Genomic DNA, 21,377 nt, shown 5'->3' with positions numbered 1-21,377 from the left:
GTTACTAGGGGAAGCGAGGAATGAATTTGCACCTCTGGCGAAGATCTTTGCATCCTCATTCTCCACAGGAGTAGTACCGGATGATTGGAAGGAGGGTGAGTGTTGTTCCTCTGTTCAAGCAATGGAATAGGGAAATCCCTGGGAATTACAGACCAGTCAGTCTTACATCTGTGGTATGCAAGGTACCGGAAAGGATTCTAAGAGATAGGATTTTTGACCATTTGGAAAAACATAGTTTGATTAAAGATAGTCAGCATGGCTTTGTGAGGGGCAGGTCATGCCTCACAAGCCTTATTGATTTCTTTGAGGACGTGATGAGACAAGTTGACGAAGGTTGAGCAGTCGATGTAGTGTATATGGATTTCAGTAATGCATATGATAAGGTTCCCCATGGTAGACTCATTCAGAAAGTTAGGAGGTATGGGATATAGGGAAATCCGGCTGTCGATACAGAATTGGCTGGCCAAAAGACAACAGCGAGTGGTAATGGATGGAAAGTATTTTGCGTGGAGGTCGGTGACCAGTAGTGTCCCACAGGGATCCGTTGTTGGGCCTCTGCTCTTTATAGTTTTTGTAAATGACTTGGATGAAGAAGTGGAAGGATGGGTTCATAAGTTTGCCAATGATACAAAGGTCGATGGTGTTGAAATTGTGTCAAGGGCTGTTGCAGCCTACAACAAGACATTGACAGGATGCAGAGCTGGGCTGAGAAGTGGCAGATGGAGTTCAACTTAGATAAATGTGAAGTGATTCATTTTAGAAGGTCAAATTTGAATGCTGAATACAGGATTAAAAACAGAATTCTTGGCAGTGTGGAGGAACAGCGGGATCTCGGGCTCAACGTTTTTTCAGATTAGTTTCTTTAGATCCCTAAAAGTTGCCACCCAAGTTGGTAGGGTTGTTTGGAAGGCGTATGGTGTTTTGGCTTTTATTTCCAGGGGAACTGAGTTTAAGAGCTGTGAGGTTTTGCTGCAGCTCTATAAAACAGTGGTTCGACCACACTTGGAATATTGTGTCCAGTTCTGGTAATCTCATTATAGGTAGGATGTAGATGCTTTAGAGAAAGTGCAAAGCAGATTTACCAGGATGCTGCCTGGCTTGGAGGGCTTGTCTTATGAAGAGAGGTTGAGTGAGCTAGAGCTTTTCACATGGGAGAGAAGAATGATAAAAGGTGACTTGATAGAGGTGAACAAGGTAATGAGAGGCATAGATAGGGTAGATAGTCAGAGATGTTTCCCCATGGCAGAAATGACTGTCAAGAGGGGTCACAATTTTAAGGTGATTGGAGGGTCGAAGAGCCTGTACTGTGCTGCACTGTTCTATATTCGAAAAAAGCATGTGGTCCTGCAGTCAGAATTTAAGGTGTCCGTCGGAGATGAATGAGCAATACCTCAAAAGCAGCCATTATCTTGATTACTTTCAGTGCCACCTGCAATTAAATATCAGAAGAAGAAAATAAAGCAGGTGAATACATATTTGGAAAGATGGTGCAAGAGGGCAGGCTTTAGATTCCTGGGACATTGGGATCACTTCTTAGGGTGATGGAACCTGTTCAGACAAATGAGTTACACTTAAATAGAACTGGAATTAATTATCTTGTGAAGTGATTTTCAAGTACTGTTGGGTCGGGTTTGAACTAACTGGGCAGGTGTGGAAACCAGGAGGTAACATTGGAGAGGAATGCTAAGGTGCACAGAACATTGGAAAAGACAGCACTAGAGTGAGAAACAGTAAGTTATTTGGTGGTTTCAGAGTAAGGAAGAAAGTAATTAAGTCCAAATCAGGAAAATGTGCAGGTATGTGAAAATGCAGAATCTGGTAAACAAATTGGTGAGTTACAGATGAAGATTTCTGTGTTTGGGAATGAGGTGGCCAGGCAGATCAAACATCAGGAAGGTGATTTAGGGGATAGTTATCGTTGTTCATAAGGTTTAGATTTCCTAACTGAAAGGAATAACCCAGAGTAAGGAGAATTATATGGGAGAAGGCCAATTTCAATTGCATAAGAATGGATCTCATCCAGATAAAATGGAATCAATAATTAGTAAGCAAAATGGTAATTGCATAATGTTGTCAGGGCAGAACAAACAAATCTTCAGGTGCCTGGAAGACAAAATAACTAGAATTAAACTAAAAAAGAAAATATGCTGCTTAGAGAAAGGTAGGTTAAACAACCAAGAACCAGGCTGAGTATACAAGGTTCTGACTGTAAGTGAAAAATCAAGTAAGAGAAGTAAAAATAGAGAATGATGGAATCTAACAGGATAAAAGAGAATCACAAAGATTTCTATAGACTTACATATTGAAAAAGAAACACAACTGTGGTAAAAGAAGAGGCTGATTAGGATATCCTACATAAAGAGGATTTTTTGCATGGAGGCAGGAAACATTATTGTGGCATTAAATAAGCGCTTTACATCTATCTCTAGCAGGTAAGTGGATGATACCCAGGTCATGTTGAAAGTGAAAACATTCAGACACTTGAGGGTTTGAAATTGTTAAGAAGGAATCATTGAATAAGATGTTTATAAGTAAAGTTGAGTAGTTACTAGGACAACATGAGATGCATTCAAGGATATTGAAGGAAGTAGGAGTGTCAACTGCAAGGCACTAACGATAAACGTTCAGTCTTCCTAAGACTTGGGTGAAGCCAGGAGACTGGAGAATATCCAAATATTTACACAGCTGTCAACAAAAGTTAAACAGTTAAACTTCAGTGAGAAGTTTCTAGGAACATTAATTTAGGACATAAACCCACTTGAGCAAATATGATTTAATTGTAAAAAGCTGATGTGGATATGAAGTATCAAACAATGTTTAACTAACGAGTTGGAGTTTATTGATGAGGTAAATAAATAATTGAAGGGCTTGACAGAGAGAGGTTAATAAATCCTTCAGTATTCTAGGTTTTATTAATTGGGATATCAAGTATTAATCAATGGAGTGATGTTAAATTTATAAAGAACTCTGATTCGTCATTAGCTAGATTAATGAATCAAATTCTGGGACCAAGCTTTAGGAAAGATACAAAGACATTGGAGAAAGTGCAGGTAAGATTCACGAGAACTGCTTTAGAGATGAGGAATTTCAGTTACATCAGTTGGAGAAGTGAAGATTGAGGAGATTTGATAGAGATATTCAAAGTCATGAGTAGTCTTAACAGAGTAGATGACCAGAATAGTATACTGCTTCCATTCTGGCCACAGCTAAGATCACAAAATATTGTGTTGATATCAAGAATTCTTTTTCACCGTAACAGGATTTTTTTAACCAAGTCTCTCCTCATCTCTCCTGACGTTGTTGACACCTGTTATACTATGTTTCAGAAGTGCTGGCTGATTGTCAGAATCTCAATCACGTATAATTTCTAATGTGCAGACCAGCTAACCAGTTCGATGTGAGCTGAAATATTCATAGGCCGCCTTCCCCGACTGAGCCATTAGACTAATTCTGTTGTGTTGTGTGCTTCAGAGCAAGTACTGTTCCCAAAGCATATGGGAATGGTGTTACAATATATGCAAAATCAGCAGAATATTGAAGAGTTCCCTCATCTAACCTTGAACAAATAAGTGATTAATTATTCTCATCAGCTTGAAAACAATTGCACTTCTTCCACAGCAAATGAACTTTCATGTCCTTGTTATTAGCAGACAGTCTATAGGGAATACCATGAGTGACATGAAACCACTGGAGATTGAAGCATATTAGCATAGTCAGTCAATGACTCTAGTGTATTCTAGCTGGGCCTTAAGTCAAATCAGACAATATTTCTTTATGTTAACAAAATAAACTTTCAGAAGATTGAGATTCTGTCATATTGCTGTGATTTCTGAAGCCTTCAAATGTGTTTGAAATCTGCTTCTAATTCGGATCAGATTTCAGGAGAAAAGCATTTAAGTAACCAACCTAAGTAACATTTCCCATTTACATTTCACAAAATCCCCCATCAGGATCCGACAAATACTGTAGCAACTTCTAAGATCCATTTACGAAATTAAACAAGATAATTTGGTCTCTTGGACAAATGGACAGAGCCATCAGTATAAAGTTACCTATATTTGTCCCAATTCAGACCAAAACACAGATAAACTTTTAATCGCTAGTTTGCTCTAGCCTTTATTTTGCTTAAAGTTAGGAAATGGCAGACTTGTTCAATGATTAGTTATTCATCACAGAACGTGCCAGATGTTTTAATTTTATATAATTTCTCTTATTTATTGAACAAAACTCATGGTTTTTCCCTTCTTTCAATTCTGAAGAAGAGCCATATTTGACTGAAACATTAACTGTTTCTCGCTCCACAAATTCTGTTTAACTGCCACGATTTTCCAGTAATTTATTTTTACCTCTGGTTTGTAGCTACTACAGAGTTTTGCTTCTCTTTTAATGTTTTCTTTGTTTGACTCTGGCACAATTTTTTAAAATTTGGAGTTCTGTACATTAATTCTTTCAGCAATAATTAAGATTTCAGATTTCTTCTTTGTTCAAAAAAAAACAGTGATCTCGACCAAGATCGTAATGATATTAATGATTTAGACTGAGGGTACATTTTCAAAATTTGCAAATAATACCAAAAGGTGGAAGCTTGTGAAACAGAAAGAGGACAGTGATAGACTATGCAAGAGCTTAGCTTGTACTGCTCAGTATAGTGCTTAGTAATGCTATGAATAGTTTAAAAAGTGTGATGAGGAATTGCAGGAATATTAACCATGCGGAAATGAACTATGTAGATCAAGTCTCTCACCTCTGAGGTTTGACGGTCATTATTTCATCAGTGTTGGGCGGCATGGTGGCTCAGTGGTTAGCACTGCTGCCTCATAGCGTCAGGGACCCGGATTCAGTTCCAGCCTCGGGCGACTTTGTGGAGTTTGCACATTCTCCCCATGTCTGCATGGGTTTCCTCCAGGTGCCCCGGTTTCCTCCCACAATCCAAAAGATGTGCAGGTTAGCTAAATTGCCCATAGTGTTCAGGGATGTGTAGGTTAGGTGCATTAGTCAGGGGTACGTAATAGAGTAGGGGAATGGGTCTAGGTGGGTTAATCTTCGGAGACTTGATGTGGATTTGTTGGGCCGAAGAGCCTGTTTCCACACTGTAGGGATTCTATGATAGTGTTAGAAAGGGGCTCAGAGGAGTTTCACCAGTGCACACAGGGAATGAAGGCAGCAGGAATCATCTATTTTTGATATTAAAAAGTAGATCAGAACATTTTAAGAGATGTAGATTGTTGTTAATTATATCTTGGGAGGCAGCAGAGTAGTGGTAATGTCAGTGACTAGTAATCCAGGACTTGAGTTCAAATACCATCATAGTGAAGGATTCAGTGATGGTAATGTTAAGTGGGCATTTGTTAGATTCTTTCTTGATGGAAATGGTTCGCCTAAGCCTGATGTCCATTTCAAAGAAAGAGAAAAGCAAGACTAAGTGAGGTTGAGTGGTATTATGAGCCATGAAACTTTGAGTTCAATACTGGTCAGAAGGTGAAAGGCCACCAAGATGATCAGGAGAATCATCTGATTGGAGTTATTGTAAGAGACAGGGTGCATTCACATGTTTAGTGAGGATTGGAGAGTGACTCCATCATTGTTATGTTGGATCATTTGCTTGATGAGAGAGGAAACCAAAGATTGTTTGGAACAGGTAGTTCTTCTATAATGCAGTGGTTGCGTTCTTGTACAACCCTGCATTATAGAAAAATTGCGCTTTAGAAACAACGCTTAGTGTTGGCAATGTAATCACATTATAACCAACTCACATTTTGAAAGTTCATGCTTTCGAAACAGTGTCCCCAATTCATCAATTGCATTACAGCAAATTTGCATTAAAGTGAATTTGTGTTAATGAAATGCTTGTTAAAGCAGAATGACCTTTTATTATTGAATTCATGGTTCCAGCAAAGTGACTTCAGTCTTTGATTAAGCCGAATCAATCAATGAACCAACCGTAAAAGTGAAGTTAGTAATTAAAGTCAAAGTTCAGGTTTAACAGAAACATAAAAGTTGAGACAGGAGAGTCAAGCTATTGGACATTGGAAGAGGTTCTGAGGCAGAAAGGGAAAGAAACCAGATAGATTAATTGTAAATATGCAGAAAAGATGAAATAAATTGATATTTTCATTACTTATTGTCAAATGATATGTTTATTAAACATGCTGGTTTAAGGAAAAGCTGTTTTGTTTTACATGGAAGTAAACCTGAGAGTTTACTATGGAGCTGGCCAGATGTGATTGGTTGTGATTACTGTTAAAAAGAAGTATATAACTCAGCCTTAATTTTGAGGTATTGTTGATGTTGGTTTAGTCATGTTGCATTATGTGAATGTACCATTTTATATTTTAATGTGCAAGTTGTTTAGATAGGGAGGAAGAGTGTACAATATTGCAATAGGCACACATTTTGTGTTTCTGGCAAGGTGTATTGAGCTTGTTCGCTTGCAACACATTTGTTGGTCTTGCTGATGCCAAAACACAAGAAATTCTTTTTAAATTATGTTAGAGAAGAAATTCCAGAGGAGTTTGAAGGGATTTCTATGTATAGTTATCTACACCATTGATGTTTTACATGTTTTTTTTTAATTTTACTGAATGAAACTGCCCAAAATGGAACCCACTGAAATTGTGTTGAGTATTGAAAGGATTTCAGTTCAACATTTGTTTCTGATGCAAATTAGGTTTATATTTTTGTCTTCAAATATAATTATTGAGACAAAGCTGCAAGATCAAAACTAATTTCGACTATCTTCCAAGTTTGTTGCCATCAGTTACCTCCACAATTTTACATAATTTTAGTTATAAATCCAAAAAGTCTTGAAATCAAATGTGAAGCCATTTTGTTTGTCGAATTCAGGGATGTTGATTGGTCATTAAGCAGCAGTTTGTGTTTAAACTTTTCGTAAGCAATAATTATTCCAACATGTGCAGACAGATGAATTCCGACTTCATTAGATAATGGCTTGTATTACATTGGGTTGAATGCTCTGACTTTTATTCAAGTCAGTTTTGTCAATCAGATTAAATCCTTTCTTCAAGCTCTAGGTTACAGACTGTGTAAATGTAATTTAAACTCTTTATTCCTTGTTTGGTTGCTTACATAATGCTACTAGTGAAAAGTCCTATCTTAATACACAGCACATGATTCTCTAACATTCCTGTGTATGTCCAAGTTTGGAAAGATTTAGAGGGATATGGGTCAAATGCAGGCAAATAGGACTAGTTCAGTTTCGGAAACCTTGTTAGCATAGATGAGTTGGACTGAAGGCTCTGTTTTTGTCCTGTGTGATTGTGACTCAGATGTTTTCGGTCTGGTTTTCTGGGATCCACTATCCAGTGGTACACTGAAAAGTTTAATATCTGATACCTGAACTGGTATTATTTTAAGCATTCTTCATTCTTGCACAGAACATGTAGAAATGTTCCTGTACTTCTGGCATGCTCAAACATAACCTGGATGATTTTATGTTGCAGGTTACCTACACAGGAGGTAGTAAATGTTTCAGTTGTTCATCTGTTGCAGAGAGAGATAAGTGGATGGAGAATCTACGGAGAGCAGTGCAGCCAAACAAGGTAACTGCATTTAACCAGGAAAATGATAAACAGCTGCATTCAACCAGTTTTATTATCATTCTTGTTATTAAAGCAACTTTGGTAATTGGATTATCAAATCTAGTTTATTGCAACTTAGATTTTAACCGAGTCAATGTGAAGAAGTGTTAAATTACCGAAAGTTAGCATCATGATGTCCTGTATTTCTGGTTTTATCAGTAAATGATTTTCACAGTTTTTAAGATATTCTGTTTTTATTAGAAGCTGATTGGCAATGTAGGATACCTGTGGTGAACTGGCTTTCCTCTATAACTCACAGATGAAGTTTGAAAAAGATATGCTATTGGAATTTGAAAACCAGGAGTCCTGATCAACTTGACATGATTTTATTTGCCTGCACATGAATTACACAAGCAATCTAGACATTTGTCTGTAGGAGGTGGTCAGGAATCAAGATTCTTTATTACAGGGTTCACTTAATAATGTTTTACATTTTTTAAACACTCACTTACATGATATTATTAGTCAACAACTGTCACTGATCTTACCTCAATAATATGTTTTTGTTGTGAAATTGAATGGAGTAAGGAGGTGCAGTGTTTAGTAACATCAGCCCTCAAATTTACTGAGTTATTCCACATCTATTATTCAAGCTGCACTTCACATTAACTGATCTTATTGTTTTATCCAAACCTCCCTTCCTTTTATTCGCCCTCGGTCTAATTCTCTGTATATCTCTGCATGCAGCTCATTGTTTCCTGTCCTTAAATGCTAAATACCCTATCATGCTTTATGATTATGCCAAGTCTTTTGGCCCATTTAGAACACAATCCTTCATAGTCCAAGCAAAGGGAGATGTATCATTTCAGATTGGTTTGATTGTATTCAGCTGATATCAACCCCAGATTAGTGTTTGTACTGAATCAACAGAGCTCAGTGACATTTCTATTCCTGAATGTTACTGAAAGCTGAGCCAGTAAATAAATATTTTCAAGTCATGGAACACTGACGTTCAAAAAGAAAATTTCAAATGAAGCTATTGTGTATGTGGAAAGTAACACTGACTCTTTCCAATAATTCATTGCATTATCACTCCACCTACTATAAACAACATTAACTTATTGGATCAGTTTTATCCTGGTACCTGGAAACAGGTGACTAGATATTTGTCATCTTACCTTTTAGGTCAATGTGACATGTATGAAGCAGTTAAAATACTGTGTAAGAAGGGGCAGCACAGTTGAAGCTCGCCTGACAATACAGAACAGCAGCTGGGACACACTAAATATTGAAATTTGGTCTGTCAAGTTTACAGACTGTTCAGAATCTTAAGGGAAATGCTAGTTTCATGATGAACTTTCTGTGCAGAAGCAAGAGCTTTGAAGTGTTCCTTTATCTGTTCCTGGACTACAGTTTTTGTAACTTTAGTTAACTATGTTATGAAAGAGTGTGTATGTTTGTCATGATGTTGGAAGATGCAGAGTTTAATTAAGCAAATGCTCGTAAGATCTGAATAATCCCATCAGTCTTGCTGATCTAATCTGCATCTTTCCGCTCCTAACAGTAATGCTATTAAACACCTCTCAGCCTTATATAGTGCTGTTAGGCTACTGTCTTCTGTCTCCAAGGACTGTAAGGCCTGGAAACGGTGGGTGTACTCTGATTTTGGCAGTGCTTATTTCTATGGCTGACTCCTTGCTTTTATTTTTGTGTGCAGTTCACCGTCACATTCTGTTCTTTTCCCAGGTTTTACCATTGCTGCTTGCCGGCAGTTAGAATGCTGGTGTGTTCCTCAAATAAATGTACAAATAAATGTATGATGTACAGCTTGTTTGGTGTTGTGGGATTGCATGAGGCAAATGTTGCATTGGTGTCAATGAGGCTTTTACATAGCTGCAGCACATTATAGTGTGCCTGGCTGTGTGTACATGGCATTTGTCCCCACCCTGTTCATACTGTCTTATATGACCATGTGAGCAAACTGAATTGGAATTTTCGGGCCCACAAGCCATTCTTGTGGCAACAGGTACAAGTTACCTGCCCAATGCAATTAATTTTTAATTCAATTTACTTTGTCATTAAATAGTTCCTCACTCCATTTGCCAGCTGCTTGTCACAGTACCTGCTGCAAACTTTCACCAAATCAGAATTTTATGTCAATATTATCAATGGGGCTTGCTCAGCCTGGTCCAGTCCCTACTGGTAATGTATTATATGTCTGTGTATAAAAACAATACTATAATTCTCATGCTCTTTGTGTTTTTCATCACTGTTGAATACTTACTGCAGTCTTCCACCTGTAGTTTTAATTTTTTCTGGACTCACATCTGCAGCTTTATCTGTTACCTTCAAGTGCCTGTTAATATTAATAGTGCTCATATTACACAGTTGTTCAATTCTCTGATTATTGAATTGGATGTTTTCTCTTTGGATTTACTGATTACTTGAAGATCTGTTGAATTATTGACTTCACCCCAATCTTCTGACTTGGAAACCAAAGCAACTCAATTGGTTCTGATAATGGGCTGATATGGCTCTGTCTGTTGCATATGCTATAATTGTCACCAATCACCATTCGGTGAAGTCCTGCTGAACTTCCCCAAGTTCAAATTCCTCTATTTCATTCCTGGCCCATGTATCTACAGTGACCAAGTGACTATTGATTAACCTGCGTTATGGAAGCACTGAGAAATGCGTGCAAACAGCCCAAGTTTGTCACTCCGTCTGATTAACCATCCTGTTAAGGAGCCAACTTCAACTCGGTGCCAACTAGATCATGGCTTCTAGTAGCACAGCAAAGTCATTTGCTCTGTGGAAGACTACAATGCTTTACCACACAATAAAGCTTGTGGCAGTTTAGTCTGCAATGTTTATAAATTATTTATAATATTTATTTGTTAAACATTTATTGTCATATCACATTGCTAATATTTATGGGGGAAAATTAGATAATTGGGTGAATCAGCAGGAAATGATTTGTAATGTCCACCCCTTCTGAGCATCATGACTGTTGGAATTCTATTTCCTGAGAGGCCGTCAATCCATAAACTCAATTGGAATGGAGCTTTAATGTTTTAGGGAAGCAGATGACTAACTGGCAGATTCTTCAGTTAAATCTTTGTTGACTGTTGCAAGCAGTCATAAAGAAAGGATGGTTTTATTCATGGTAATCAATGTCTTCAGCAGCCACTACTTGAGATTTGTTATTAACTGAAGAAAGTTGTATAATGTATTGATTAACGTGATCACCGCATTTTTTGATAAATTGCTGTGGAATAGAAGATAGGTTGCCCACTTCTGTATTGTCCCTTGAGTCACTGTCTGATTCTAGGTCTGTTGGAAAGGAGAGCTACTAAGTAAAGCTCAAGCTGTTCCTAATAGAAAAATGGGAAGGCAATGACCCAAACACTGCTTCTTTATCCTCCCATCATTATTACTACCACAATCAATTTAAAAAATGACAAGGCCTTCAAGTTGGTTATCTGGGTGTGTCTTTTGCATGCAAGAAGTAGAAGTTTAATAAAAGAAGAAATAATGAAGCATGCTTTGTTTTACATTTGTAGGACAATTGCCGTCGAGCAGAAAATGTACTCCGTCTCTGGATAATTGAAGCAAAAGACTTAGCCCCAAAGAAAAGGTACTTTTGTGAACTGTGTCTAGATGACACCCTATACGCACGAACTACCAGTAAAATGAAAGCAGATAACCTGTTCTGGGGTGAGCACTTTGAGTTCTACACTCTGCCAATGGTAAGGAACATCACAGTACACATTTACAAGGACATGGATAAGAAGAAAAAGAAAGATAAGAATAATTATGTGGGACTGGTTAATATTCCAATCACCAGTGTCATCGGACGGCAGTTTATTGAGAAATGGTACCCTGTCAGCACACCTAATCCTAACAAAGGCAAAGGTGGAGGTCCTTACATCCGCATCAAGTGCCGCTATCAAACAATTGCCATCCTTCCGATGGAACAGTACAAGGAATTTGCAGAGTTTGTTACCAACAACTACACCATGTTGTGCTCTGTGTTGGAGCCGGTCATCAGTGTGAAGAATAAAGAAGAAATGGCCTGTGCACTTGTTCACATTCTGCAGAGTACTGGTCGGGCAAAGGTAGGCTTGGAAATTGGCATTGCAGTAAAATCAGAAACACCTTTATGTCATTCTTGTGTGATAGTAAACTAAATCTATGATCACAGAAAAAAGCTGGGTTATGAAGGATATGAGAAACTATTTTTATTATTTTGCAATTGTTTCTAGCTTTTCTCCAAAGTAAATCTGTCACAAAGATTCTAAATTAATGGATATTATTGGATTCACATGTTAAGTGCTCTACCAATACTCTTCCTTTGTAAATGCATCTTAAGTGCACCCTTCTCACGATCATCAGCTTTACTGAGTAAATACACTGTGCTATTGAGACTTTGGATTTGTAAAACTTAGTGTCTCTCCACTATTTAAAAATGGAGAGAGGGAGGGGGAGGTTGGAATCAAACAACATGACAGTTTAACATAATTTGTGGAGGAATTACCAAAATCTACTCTCAGGTTAACTGTGCATTTAGACAATAATCAGCCAAATAGATTAGTAGGACATAGGCTCTGTCTGACTGCTTCAGTTAGATTTTTTTTGAGGCAATAATTAGCATGGCAAGTTCAGAGAATGTCGATGGGTATTGCCTAACTGGACTTCCAGAGGCCATTTGCAGGAGAAATTATTCACTGAAATGAGTGAGTTGTGAATATTATGCCAATAATTAGTTGAGAGTAAGCATAAAGGAAACACTCCCAATTTAGCAGAATATGACAAGTGAGGCACCTGTACTAGAGCACAGTCTTTCAGAACAATGAAAGAAGGAGTAGACAGTTGTGTGTCCAAGTTTGGAGGTGATGCAGTGCATGTAAGTGGCAAATTACTATGCAAAGGGGAGTAGGTGACTAAATGAGTCAGATTGCATTAGATGGAGTTTATTGTGGCAGAACTGTGAGGTCATCTAGTTTAAATTAAACAATGAGAATATTTTCTTCAAGGTGAGAAACTGAGCTGTAGAGGATCAAAGGAATATCTTTAAATGTCAATGAACAAAAAGCTAAATAACCAAGTTAAAAGTTTAAAGCAGAGGAAGCTATTTCAGTTGTATAGAAAGTGGAGTTTCGGTATTCCAGTAAATATGTTGACTTTGGAAGGTGTACAGTGCACATATACATTTTTATTCATTAACGTGTAACATTATAATACCCTATGTCTACCCCTGTTGCCAGTCTTGAGTTTGTGCCAGAAAAGTCTTAAGAAATTTAAATTGTTTAATCCTGCGAATAAATGCACATCTTGTTTTCTTAAGAGTGTTCGCAGTCCTCAAGGGTGGAAGCAAATTGAGAGCTCAGACCGAGGGGTTTCTGGGATGGACCCCTGTTCTGCATCAAGTTCACCATCCTCAGACCAAGTGTCACCAAGGATCTCAAGGAGAATATCTATCAGCCCAGGGTTACTGCACCTGATCAGTGCTCATGGGCTATTGCTATATAACACACTGTGTGGCAAGAGGTCAAGAATAGGTTTGTAAGCCCAACCAACAGTCAATTAATTTTCAAAGCTATGGAGAAAGATTTGGGCAGTGGGATCAATTGGAGAACTCTTCCAAAGAACAAGCATAAATATAGTAAATCAAATGCCCTCCTTCTGTGACATATCATTCTATTACACTAGAATTATACAGGGACTTCAAGAGTTAAATTTTGAAATCAGGTTATATTATTCATTGGGTTCAACAGTTGGTCACAATTAGGTTTAAAACATTATTACAAGGAAATTATTCCTTATCATAGAGAATCATTCTGAAATTTGAGGTGGGTTATTCAGGAGCGTAATCAAGAGAGAAATCAGGAAGCATTATTTTGTGTAAGGAGTAAAATCATAGAACCCCTACAGTGTGGACGGTAGCCATTTGGCCCATTGAGTCTGCACCAACCATGTGTGGGACATCCCACTCAGATCCAACCCCCGACCATATCCTTTAACACCATACTTACAATGGCTAACCCATCTCGCCTACCCTGAACAATATGGACAATTTCAGCATTGCCAATCCACCTAACCTGTATGTCTTTGAACTGGGGAGGATGTTCAGAGGAAACCCATGCAGACAGGGGGAGAATGTCTGTGTGAAGTTTGCATAGTCACCTGAGGCTGGAATTGAACACAAGTTCCTGGTGCTGTGAGACAGCGGTGCTCATCACTGATGCAACATGGCAGAAATGTGGCCGCTGCCACACCCTCTCCTCTTTGCACCCTCCCCCCACCCAAAATTGCATGCACACAATAAAACAGCAATGGTGTGGACATTGGGTCAGTCATCCTTTAAAAAAACAGAGTTACGGGTATTTTTGTTTGGGCTGGGGTATTAATGGACATGGAAGAAAGTGTGAGATGTATTTGGAGTACCTCCACAGTTGTTATCTAACAAGAATGCTGAATTGTGCTCTCTTATTCCTGTCCTTTTTGTTTGAACAAGAGGTTAAAATTAGAAATGAAATGTTTTTGTTCTTGTCCCAGAATTGCCTTGCAGGACTTATTGGCTGACTGCTCATTTTATAATCTGCACCTTGAAGTGCAACAAGTGTTCAAATCCTGACATTGGATGATGGAATTTGAATTTTTTAAAAATTATGGAATTAAGATTCTAATTATGGCCATGTCTAGTTCACTAATGCCCATCAGGGAAGGAAACTGCTATCCTTATCTGATTTGGCCTGCATGTTACTCCAGACTACATAGCAATGTGGTTTACTCTTAACTGCCCTTTGGGCAATTGGAGATGGGTAATAAGTTCTGGCCTAGCCAGTAATGCGCTTATCCCATGAATGAATACAAAAGTCAGTTGTAACATATTGAAGTACTGAAGATTTGTGTATCATGTGGGATGCAATGGTGCATGGTTATGTTTCGGCACTAAAAATTCAGAAATGTGCACTGCCAATCCAAAGAAGGAGGTCAACGCCAACAATGACAGTTAATTTACATCTATCAATCTTTAAAAATTCTGCAGTCTGATTTTAGCAAATATGCAACTAATTCACGGACACAGATTTCTTTAGGGGAATGAAACCTACTATCCTTGTCTGGTTTAGCCAATTATCATTCTGGCCCCTGTTATTGTTCCAGCTGATGTCAGATCCCACACTGAAGTTTGGCTTGATCGATCATATTTTGTCTTTTTGCTTTAACAAGTTGGTCTGTCACTGAAACACAAGTGCACAATGCTGTTTTAAAATGAAACAGAAGTTTATTGCTCAGAAGAAATGAAGGAAAAAATAAAACAAACCAATCCATTAACATGTGTAATACAAGTTTAAACATTTTGATGCTCGTGGTAAAATACAATCCCATTAATCCCAAAAGCACAGTACTCAAACAACAGTGATTACTCCATTCTCCATCATATCTATAGAGTTTAAATTAACTGATGCTTCAGTTCTCAGTTTTGAAACTCTGACAGCCTTTTCCTCTAAACGTCATATAACTAAACTTAGTATTTCTCAGTATCAAATAACCCCTTCAGGTTTTTAACCAAACATTTCTGGTCTGGACCTTTCAAACTAAATACTGAGGCATCCAATTTCATAATAGTTCTAAACTCCCTTTTCCAAAAGAAATTGTTTTACACATGCAACTTTAACCAAAATGTGCAGGTCTGAATTGCAACCAACACTTCTAATTAAAACTTAATGCTACACTGTTTACTTTGTTCACTTTAATTCATTTTAAAAACTCTCGCAATGTAAAATAATTACCTTCAGAACTATCTCATACATTTTTGAACAAACTGTGCCTTCAGATAGCTTCACGAGGTTACCATTAAACCTCTTTATTGATATCGACCATGCGGCCGTTTAAAATTGAAACTCTAGAATAAATGACATTAATATCTCACACTTTACATCACAGTCCAGTAAACTGCATTGAAACCATAGCCAATGCAGTACTCTTTAGCTGTTGCCATGTTGGTAGATGTGGCAGCTAATTCAAGTTTAGCTCTGCTAATGGTGTTTTGTGTCTGGATTGACCTTTTCATGCAGGACTGAGGAGATACACATCATCAGACTTTACACCCTTTAAATAATGCTAAATTTCTGTCTTGGGTTGTTCATTTCTTTGATTGAAATGATCATTAATGGTCCCATTTTGGTAGTCAAAGAACACTGTTCTTTTGATATCCTAGCCAACATTCCTCACCCTGTAAATCAGTGAAAATTAAATACTATACATGGCCTTCTCCATTCAGTTACTCATTTCACAATGTTAATCACTGTGCTTTAATATTTATTGTTCAAATAACTTCTGAAATATGTGTAACATGATTAGCTACTGATCTAGTTAGAGGTGAAACAAATAGTTTGGTGATCTCTGAAAGTAGTTGGCGTGTATATGCATTTGATGTGCATACTGTATTGAATAGTTAGCTAGGATTTTCTATCAGGGTCACTGACAAAGTTAGGAAGAATGGGTAAAGTGCACATGGAATAAGTTTGTAGTTGGAGTTTGTTTGAACCAGATCATTCGGACTGTGAAGGGGAAAGTTTATATTTGCGCTGTGAAATGATTTATTGTAGTCCAGGATGTTTAAAGTAGAATATTGGATACCAGTGTACCTTTGTCTGATTCACCCAGACATTGACGGGATTCTTGGGATATGAATAGGCACATTTTCTCTGGTGTTTTAACTTCTGCCTTTTGTTGTTACTTGTTATGTCATTTCGGTCATATGTTTCAGAGGTTGAGATTCATAATTCTTGCTTGCTAGTTTTTAAACATGATCTCTTTCTCTATCCCTATGGGAAAGGCTGAGATACACTTCACAATTGTACCTGCTCTTGTCTGCAGACGGGAATTATTGTTAAAACCCAGAAGATAAAGAACCTTCACCAGAATAAAGTCATAGCTATTATGTTCATCATTAAGTGGAATGAGTAATTACAATGGAAACTCTACTGCAGCTGTGTTTCAGAGTTCTAGCCGCAGGTCAGGCAACTGTCAGGAGGCTGTGATGAAATATCCATACTCATGCTGTATGTCTTGAGTCTGTGGTACCAATGTCAGTGAAAGCAACCATCTTATCTGCAAGAGTAGCTCCAGTGAGTAAATGCATCTCCTGTGTGATATGAAGTTCAGAAACAAAGCCCATAATTTAGGCTGCCGTACTGAGGAAGTACAGAATTTGAGAAGGTGACGGTGAGGTGCCTTCCAGAGCCCTTGCAGTCTGTCCAGTGTAGACACGTGTACAGTGCTGCTCGGGAGTGAGTTCCAGCATTTTCATCCAGCGACGGTATAGGATTAACACTATAGTTGCACTTAAATATGGCATGTGACAACAGGGGAGATTACATGTGGTGTGTTAATTAATCTTGTCCTGCTGAATAGTAGAGCTTGTGGATTTGGCAGGCACCTTCAGATAGATGTAAAAGATTCTACAATACAATTTAGGGAGGGAGTGCTGCCCAGTGTTTCTGCCAATATTTATCCTTCACTTACCAATATTACTAAAAGAGATTATCAGGTAGTTTCAACTTGGCTGCCCTGGAGCCTTGCTATTCACAAATAGATGCTATGTATTTGGTGTTGCCATCAAACGATACTTGAATAAAAATTGCACTATTCAAAGATTGTGAAAGATACTATATAAATGCAAGTCTTTTGGTTTGGCTTTATGTAGTCTTGAAAGGTTGCAGGTTTAATATTGGTCTGTTTTGAGTTTTATAGTTAATCCCACTGGACAAGGAAGATGTAAAATGAGCATGCCTTAAACTGGGATTCATGTCTTAAGAGTGATGTCTATCTTTTTAAATGATTAACCAATGACAAGTTCCTACTGGAGGCAACTAAACCCCAACACAAATCAAAGCTTTTAGGAGGACAAGCAGAATAAGGAAAAAGCTCTTGTGCAAATTTGAATAATATGATTTCATGTTTAATGTATGATACAGTAGAATTTTTGATGTTTTATTATACAAATTGTTGTAGAATCATGATTTTATAATTAGTTAAAACTTAGAACATAGAACATAGAACATAGAACAATACAGCACAGAACAATACAGCACAGAACAGGCCCTTCGGCCCACGATGTTGTGCCGAACTTCTAACCTAGATTAAGTACCCATCCATGTACCTATCCAAATGCCGCTTAAAGGTCGCCAATGATTCCGACTCCACCACTCCCACGGGCAGCGCATTCCATGCCCCCACCACTCTCTGGGTAAAGAACCCACCCCTGACATCTCCCCTATACCTTCCACCCTTCACCTTAAATTTATGTCCCCTTGTAACACTCTGTTGTACCTGGGGAAAAAGTTTCTGACTGTCTACTCTATCTTCACACAGAAGACTAAAGATCTGCTTAAATAATGTGATGAAAGTGCTTGTACATGTTTGGAGGTCATAACAGGGTGGGCCAGTGAAACACATGCTTGTGGAATTAATCTTTCATAGCAGGTTATGTGATGGTTATTACACTGGGTTGAGATAACTGGGTTTAGAACATAGGTAAAAACAATGACTGCAGATGCTGGAAACCAGATTCTGGATTAGTGGTGCTGGAAGAGCACAGCAATTCAGGCAGCATCCAAGGACAGGCAAAATCATAAATTGGTGTCCATTTTGTTTAGAACCTCCATTTTTGTGGCGTGCTTCATGCATAAACTGAAATGCTGAGTTTTTTATTTTGTTGAGCTGGGAGTAGCCATCACAACCGAGCTCAGGTTTAGAACATGGTGAGCTTTGGAGTACGCATTTTGTTTTGGAACTCCTGCATATTTTCAGTCTTACTCCACCACACCCTGTTCTTGACTGATTGTGGGAATCTAGTTTAATTGGTGTCCATTTTGTTTAGAACCTCCATTTTTGTGGCGTGCTTCATGCATAAACTGAAATGCTGAGTTTTTTATTTTGTTGAGCTGGGAGTAGCCATCACAACCGAGCTCAGTCCTGAATTCACCTGACTCTTTATAAATATACTTGACAGCAGGATAGTTGATGACAGCACATTTTACCATTCTCTGGTGTACCAATCCGTGCATACCTCTCTAGTTTATTATTTTATAGTGTCTGCTTCTGTATTGTACTATATTCTATGTGTGACTATTCTATGTTGTGCTCCAGTATCCAGAATGCATAATTCACTTTCTTAATTGTATTACATATTACCCATCATCTTGCAACTTTAACATAACCAGAGTGGCAGATAGGGTATAGGCCTCTGTTTGCATGTCCATCCTCCAGGAATTTACTTAATTTCATGATACTTATTCTCTATCCTTGAGCTCACTGATTCTAATGTTAGCTTATTTACTGTTTTATGAGACAAAATGTGCACATGTGCAGCAGCTATTTTCACTGTTAGTTAATAGAACATAGAACATTAGTGCGCAGTACAAACCCTTAGGCCCCCCCCCATGTTGCACCTACCTGTGGAACCAATCCGAAGCCTATCCTACACTATTCCATTTTCATCCATATGTTTATTCAATGACGACTTAAATGCCCTTAAAGTTGGCAAGTCCATTACTGTTGCAAGCAGTGTGTTCCACGCCCCTACTGCTGAGTAAAGAAACTATCTCTGACATCTGTCCTATATCTAACACACCTCAATTTAAAGCTATGTCCACTTGTGCTAACCATCATCATCTGAGGAAAAAGGCTCTCACTATCCACCCTATCTAATCCTCTGATTATTTCATATGTCTCAATTAAGTCACCTCTCAACCTTCTCTCCAATGAAAACAGCCTCCAGTCCCTCAGCCTTTCCTCATAAGACCTCCCCTCCATACCAGGCAACATCCTGGTAAATCTTCTCTGCACCCTTTACACACCTTCCACATCCTTCCTGTAATGCGGTAATATAATCGACTGCAACCTTGATTGAGAACATATGATGGGATTTCACTGTTTATTTTTTTAAATTTAAGATCCCTGATAGTAGTGCAGTCTGTTCACGTTTGCAAATACTACTTTTGTTACTTATCTTTTACTTCATGCATTAAGCACACATGGACACAGTTGTAGAGTGGAATCAACAAATTGTCTGTGACCTACTGTTGACCTAGATGCTCCTGCTTCTTTACCTTTCCCTTTGGTTGCTTTCATTTAACAATACTCTGATGTGCTCTAACCTCTTAATTAGACCAGTTTTTGTTTAAAAAGCTCCCATAAAGACCAAACAGTTGGAACTGTTATCCTTAAAGATTTGAGGCAGTTTGCACACTGCTTAATTTGAAATATAGTCCTTCTGTTTGCAGAGATAAAGTTTAATGAGAATTGAGAAATTTAATCCATCTAAACCACTCCAGAGATTTCTGACAAAAGGATTCGGTGATATAGTTCTAATAGGTTAATTTTTTTTGTTTTGTGACTCCTATTTTAGAACTTGTGAACCTCTGTGGGTGTCACATAATGTTTTTTTTGGGAGTTCAGAAAACTAAAACACCCCTAATGCATGTAGAATAGGCTAAGAATGAATAACTTGGAGAGTAGATCTCATCACCTAGATTTCTACAACAGAGAAAATATGGCTGAGATGCACTGAGCTTCTTCTTGGGCTCACAGCTGGGTGTTGAATGCAAGCCAGAACAGCTAGCAGGGGAAACTGATCAATACTGTTGCTCCCATATTCAACTAAGTAGCATCTCACTGTGTAACAAAAGTATAGAAAAAGCATCCCATCGTTGTGGTACCAACTTGCCTGTTGTGTGCTGTTGTGCTGCCACATTGTTTTAAAAACCAATCTCTTGCAAAGTAATTTGTTACAATGGTGCTTTGTTTTCCTGTCATTTGGTCAATTTGTTTCCATACTGCCTATTTGAAATAGTGGCTCAGTGATTGGATTTTTTTTTAGCTTATTTACTGCTGAAGAATTCTTAGGTTAATTATATCACATTGTTGGCCTCAGTAACTCATATATATTGGTATGTTCGGAGTGAACCCACCCACATCAGCTCATTAGCCAGCCAGACATGCCCAAAAAGAGAAGAAAGGTTAATGTTTACCATTTAATTCTTTTTGTTGATGGTGTTTCCAATGCTGCAACTCCAAAATCTTTGTATTTCTACATGTTTCACCATAGTCTATGGTGGCTTGTTGAGATTGTCCACTTGAGTTATATGAGAGAATCCAAGATTGTGTGCTTATAATGGAATAAATGGCGAAAACCTTGAGATATTAAAGAGTTAATTTTCTCTGCTGACCTCCAAGAAATTGAATGCCCCGAGGGTATGGTGGTGTGTCTTTGTCTTACAGGTGGAATGTGGAAGGTTTATGTGGCCATTTCCTTGCCATTCTTACATTTTCATCCAGAAATCAATCGGAACATTATAGTTAGAATTTGACTACTTCCCTAATAGTTACAAAAATCAATTTGGAACAGGTTTGACCATTAAGAGATGATTTGCATTACATTGTTTCTGGAGGTGGGGTAGTCACTGCATTGTATCTTGAGTGGCACGTGACTATGAGGGGATGGCTAGGGTTGTCTTGTTTGCATTAATAACTGTGCTGTAAAGATTTTTGTATAAAGGAAAGACTGTTTCCTTTGTTCAGAGAGAGACCCCTGGTCACGACTTGCAAGCATGGCAAAGGGTTTTCAGGGTTTCTTCAAAGCTTGTACTGTACTGTGCTTAATAAATTTGATTGCTTATTCGCAGAAGTTGGTGTGTTGCAGGTGCATCAAGTGTGTAAGAATCTCAAGAATAAAAGAACTTAACAACCTCTCAAAATCTGCTGATAAATACCTGGTTGCTCTGTAAATAATGTTAGCTTGAAATTAAACATGAGCAACTAAAGGTG

At 38.1% G+C, this 21,377-nt stretch overlaps 1 protein-coding gene across 11 annotated transcripts in view; it reads left to right on the top strand.

Annotated features, from left to right (window-relative positions):
* rasal2 (RAS protein activator like 2) overlaps window positions 1-21,377 on the top strand; it is a 393,387-nt gene that overhangs the window by 326,733 nt on the left and 45,277 nt on the right. For all 11 annotated transcript variants that reach the window (XM_043699987.2, XM_043699988.2, XM_043699991.2 and 8 more), the window contains 2 exons: window positions 7,461-7,559; window positions 11,102-11,656. In XM_043699987.2, the coding sequence (XP_043555922.2) occupies window positions 7,461-7,559; window positions 11,102-11,656 (654 nt within the window). The remainder of the gene's footprint in view (window positions 1-7,460; window positions 7,560-11,101; window positions 11,657-21,377) is intronic.

Source organism: Chiloscyllium plagiosum, unplaced genomic scaffold, assembly GCF_037043375.1.
Source record: "Chiloscyllium plagiosum isolate Xiang-an unplaced genomic scaffold, Cpla_swu_hap1 HiC_scaffold_9, whole genome shotgun sequence".
In the NCBI taxonomy this organism is placed as follows: Eukaryota; Metazoa; Chordata; class Chondrichthyes; order Orectolobiformes; family Hemiscylliidae; genus Chiloscyllium; species Chiloscyllium plagiosum.
This window is presented reverse-complemented; position numbering and strand designations above follow the sequence as displayed.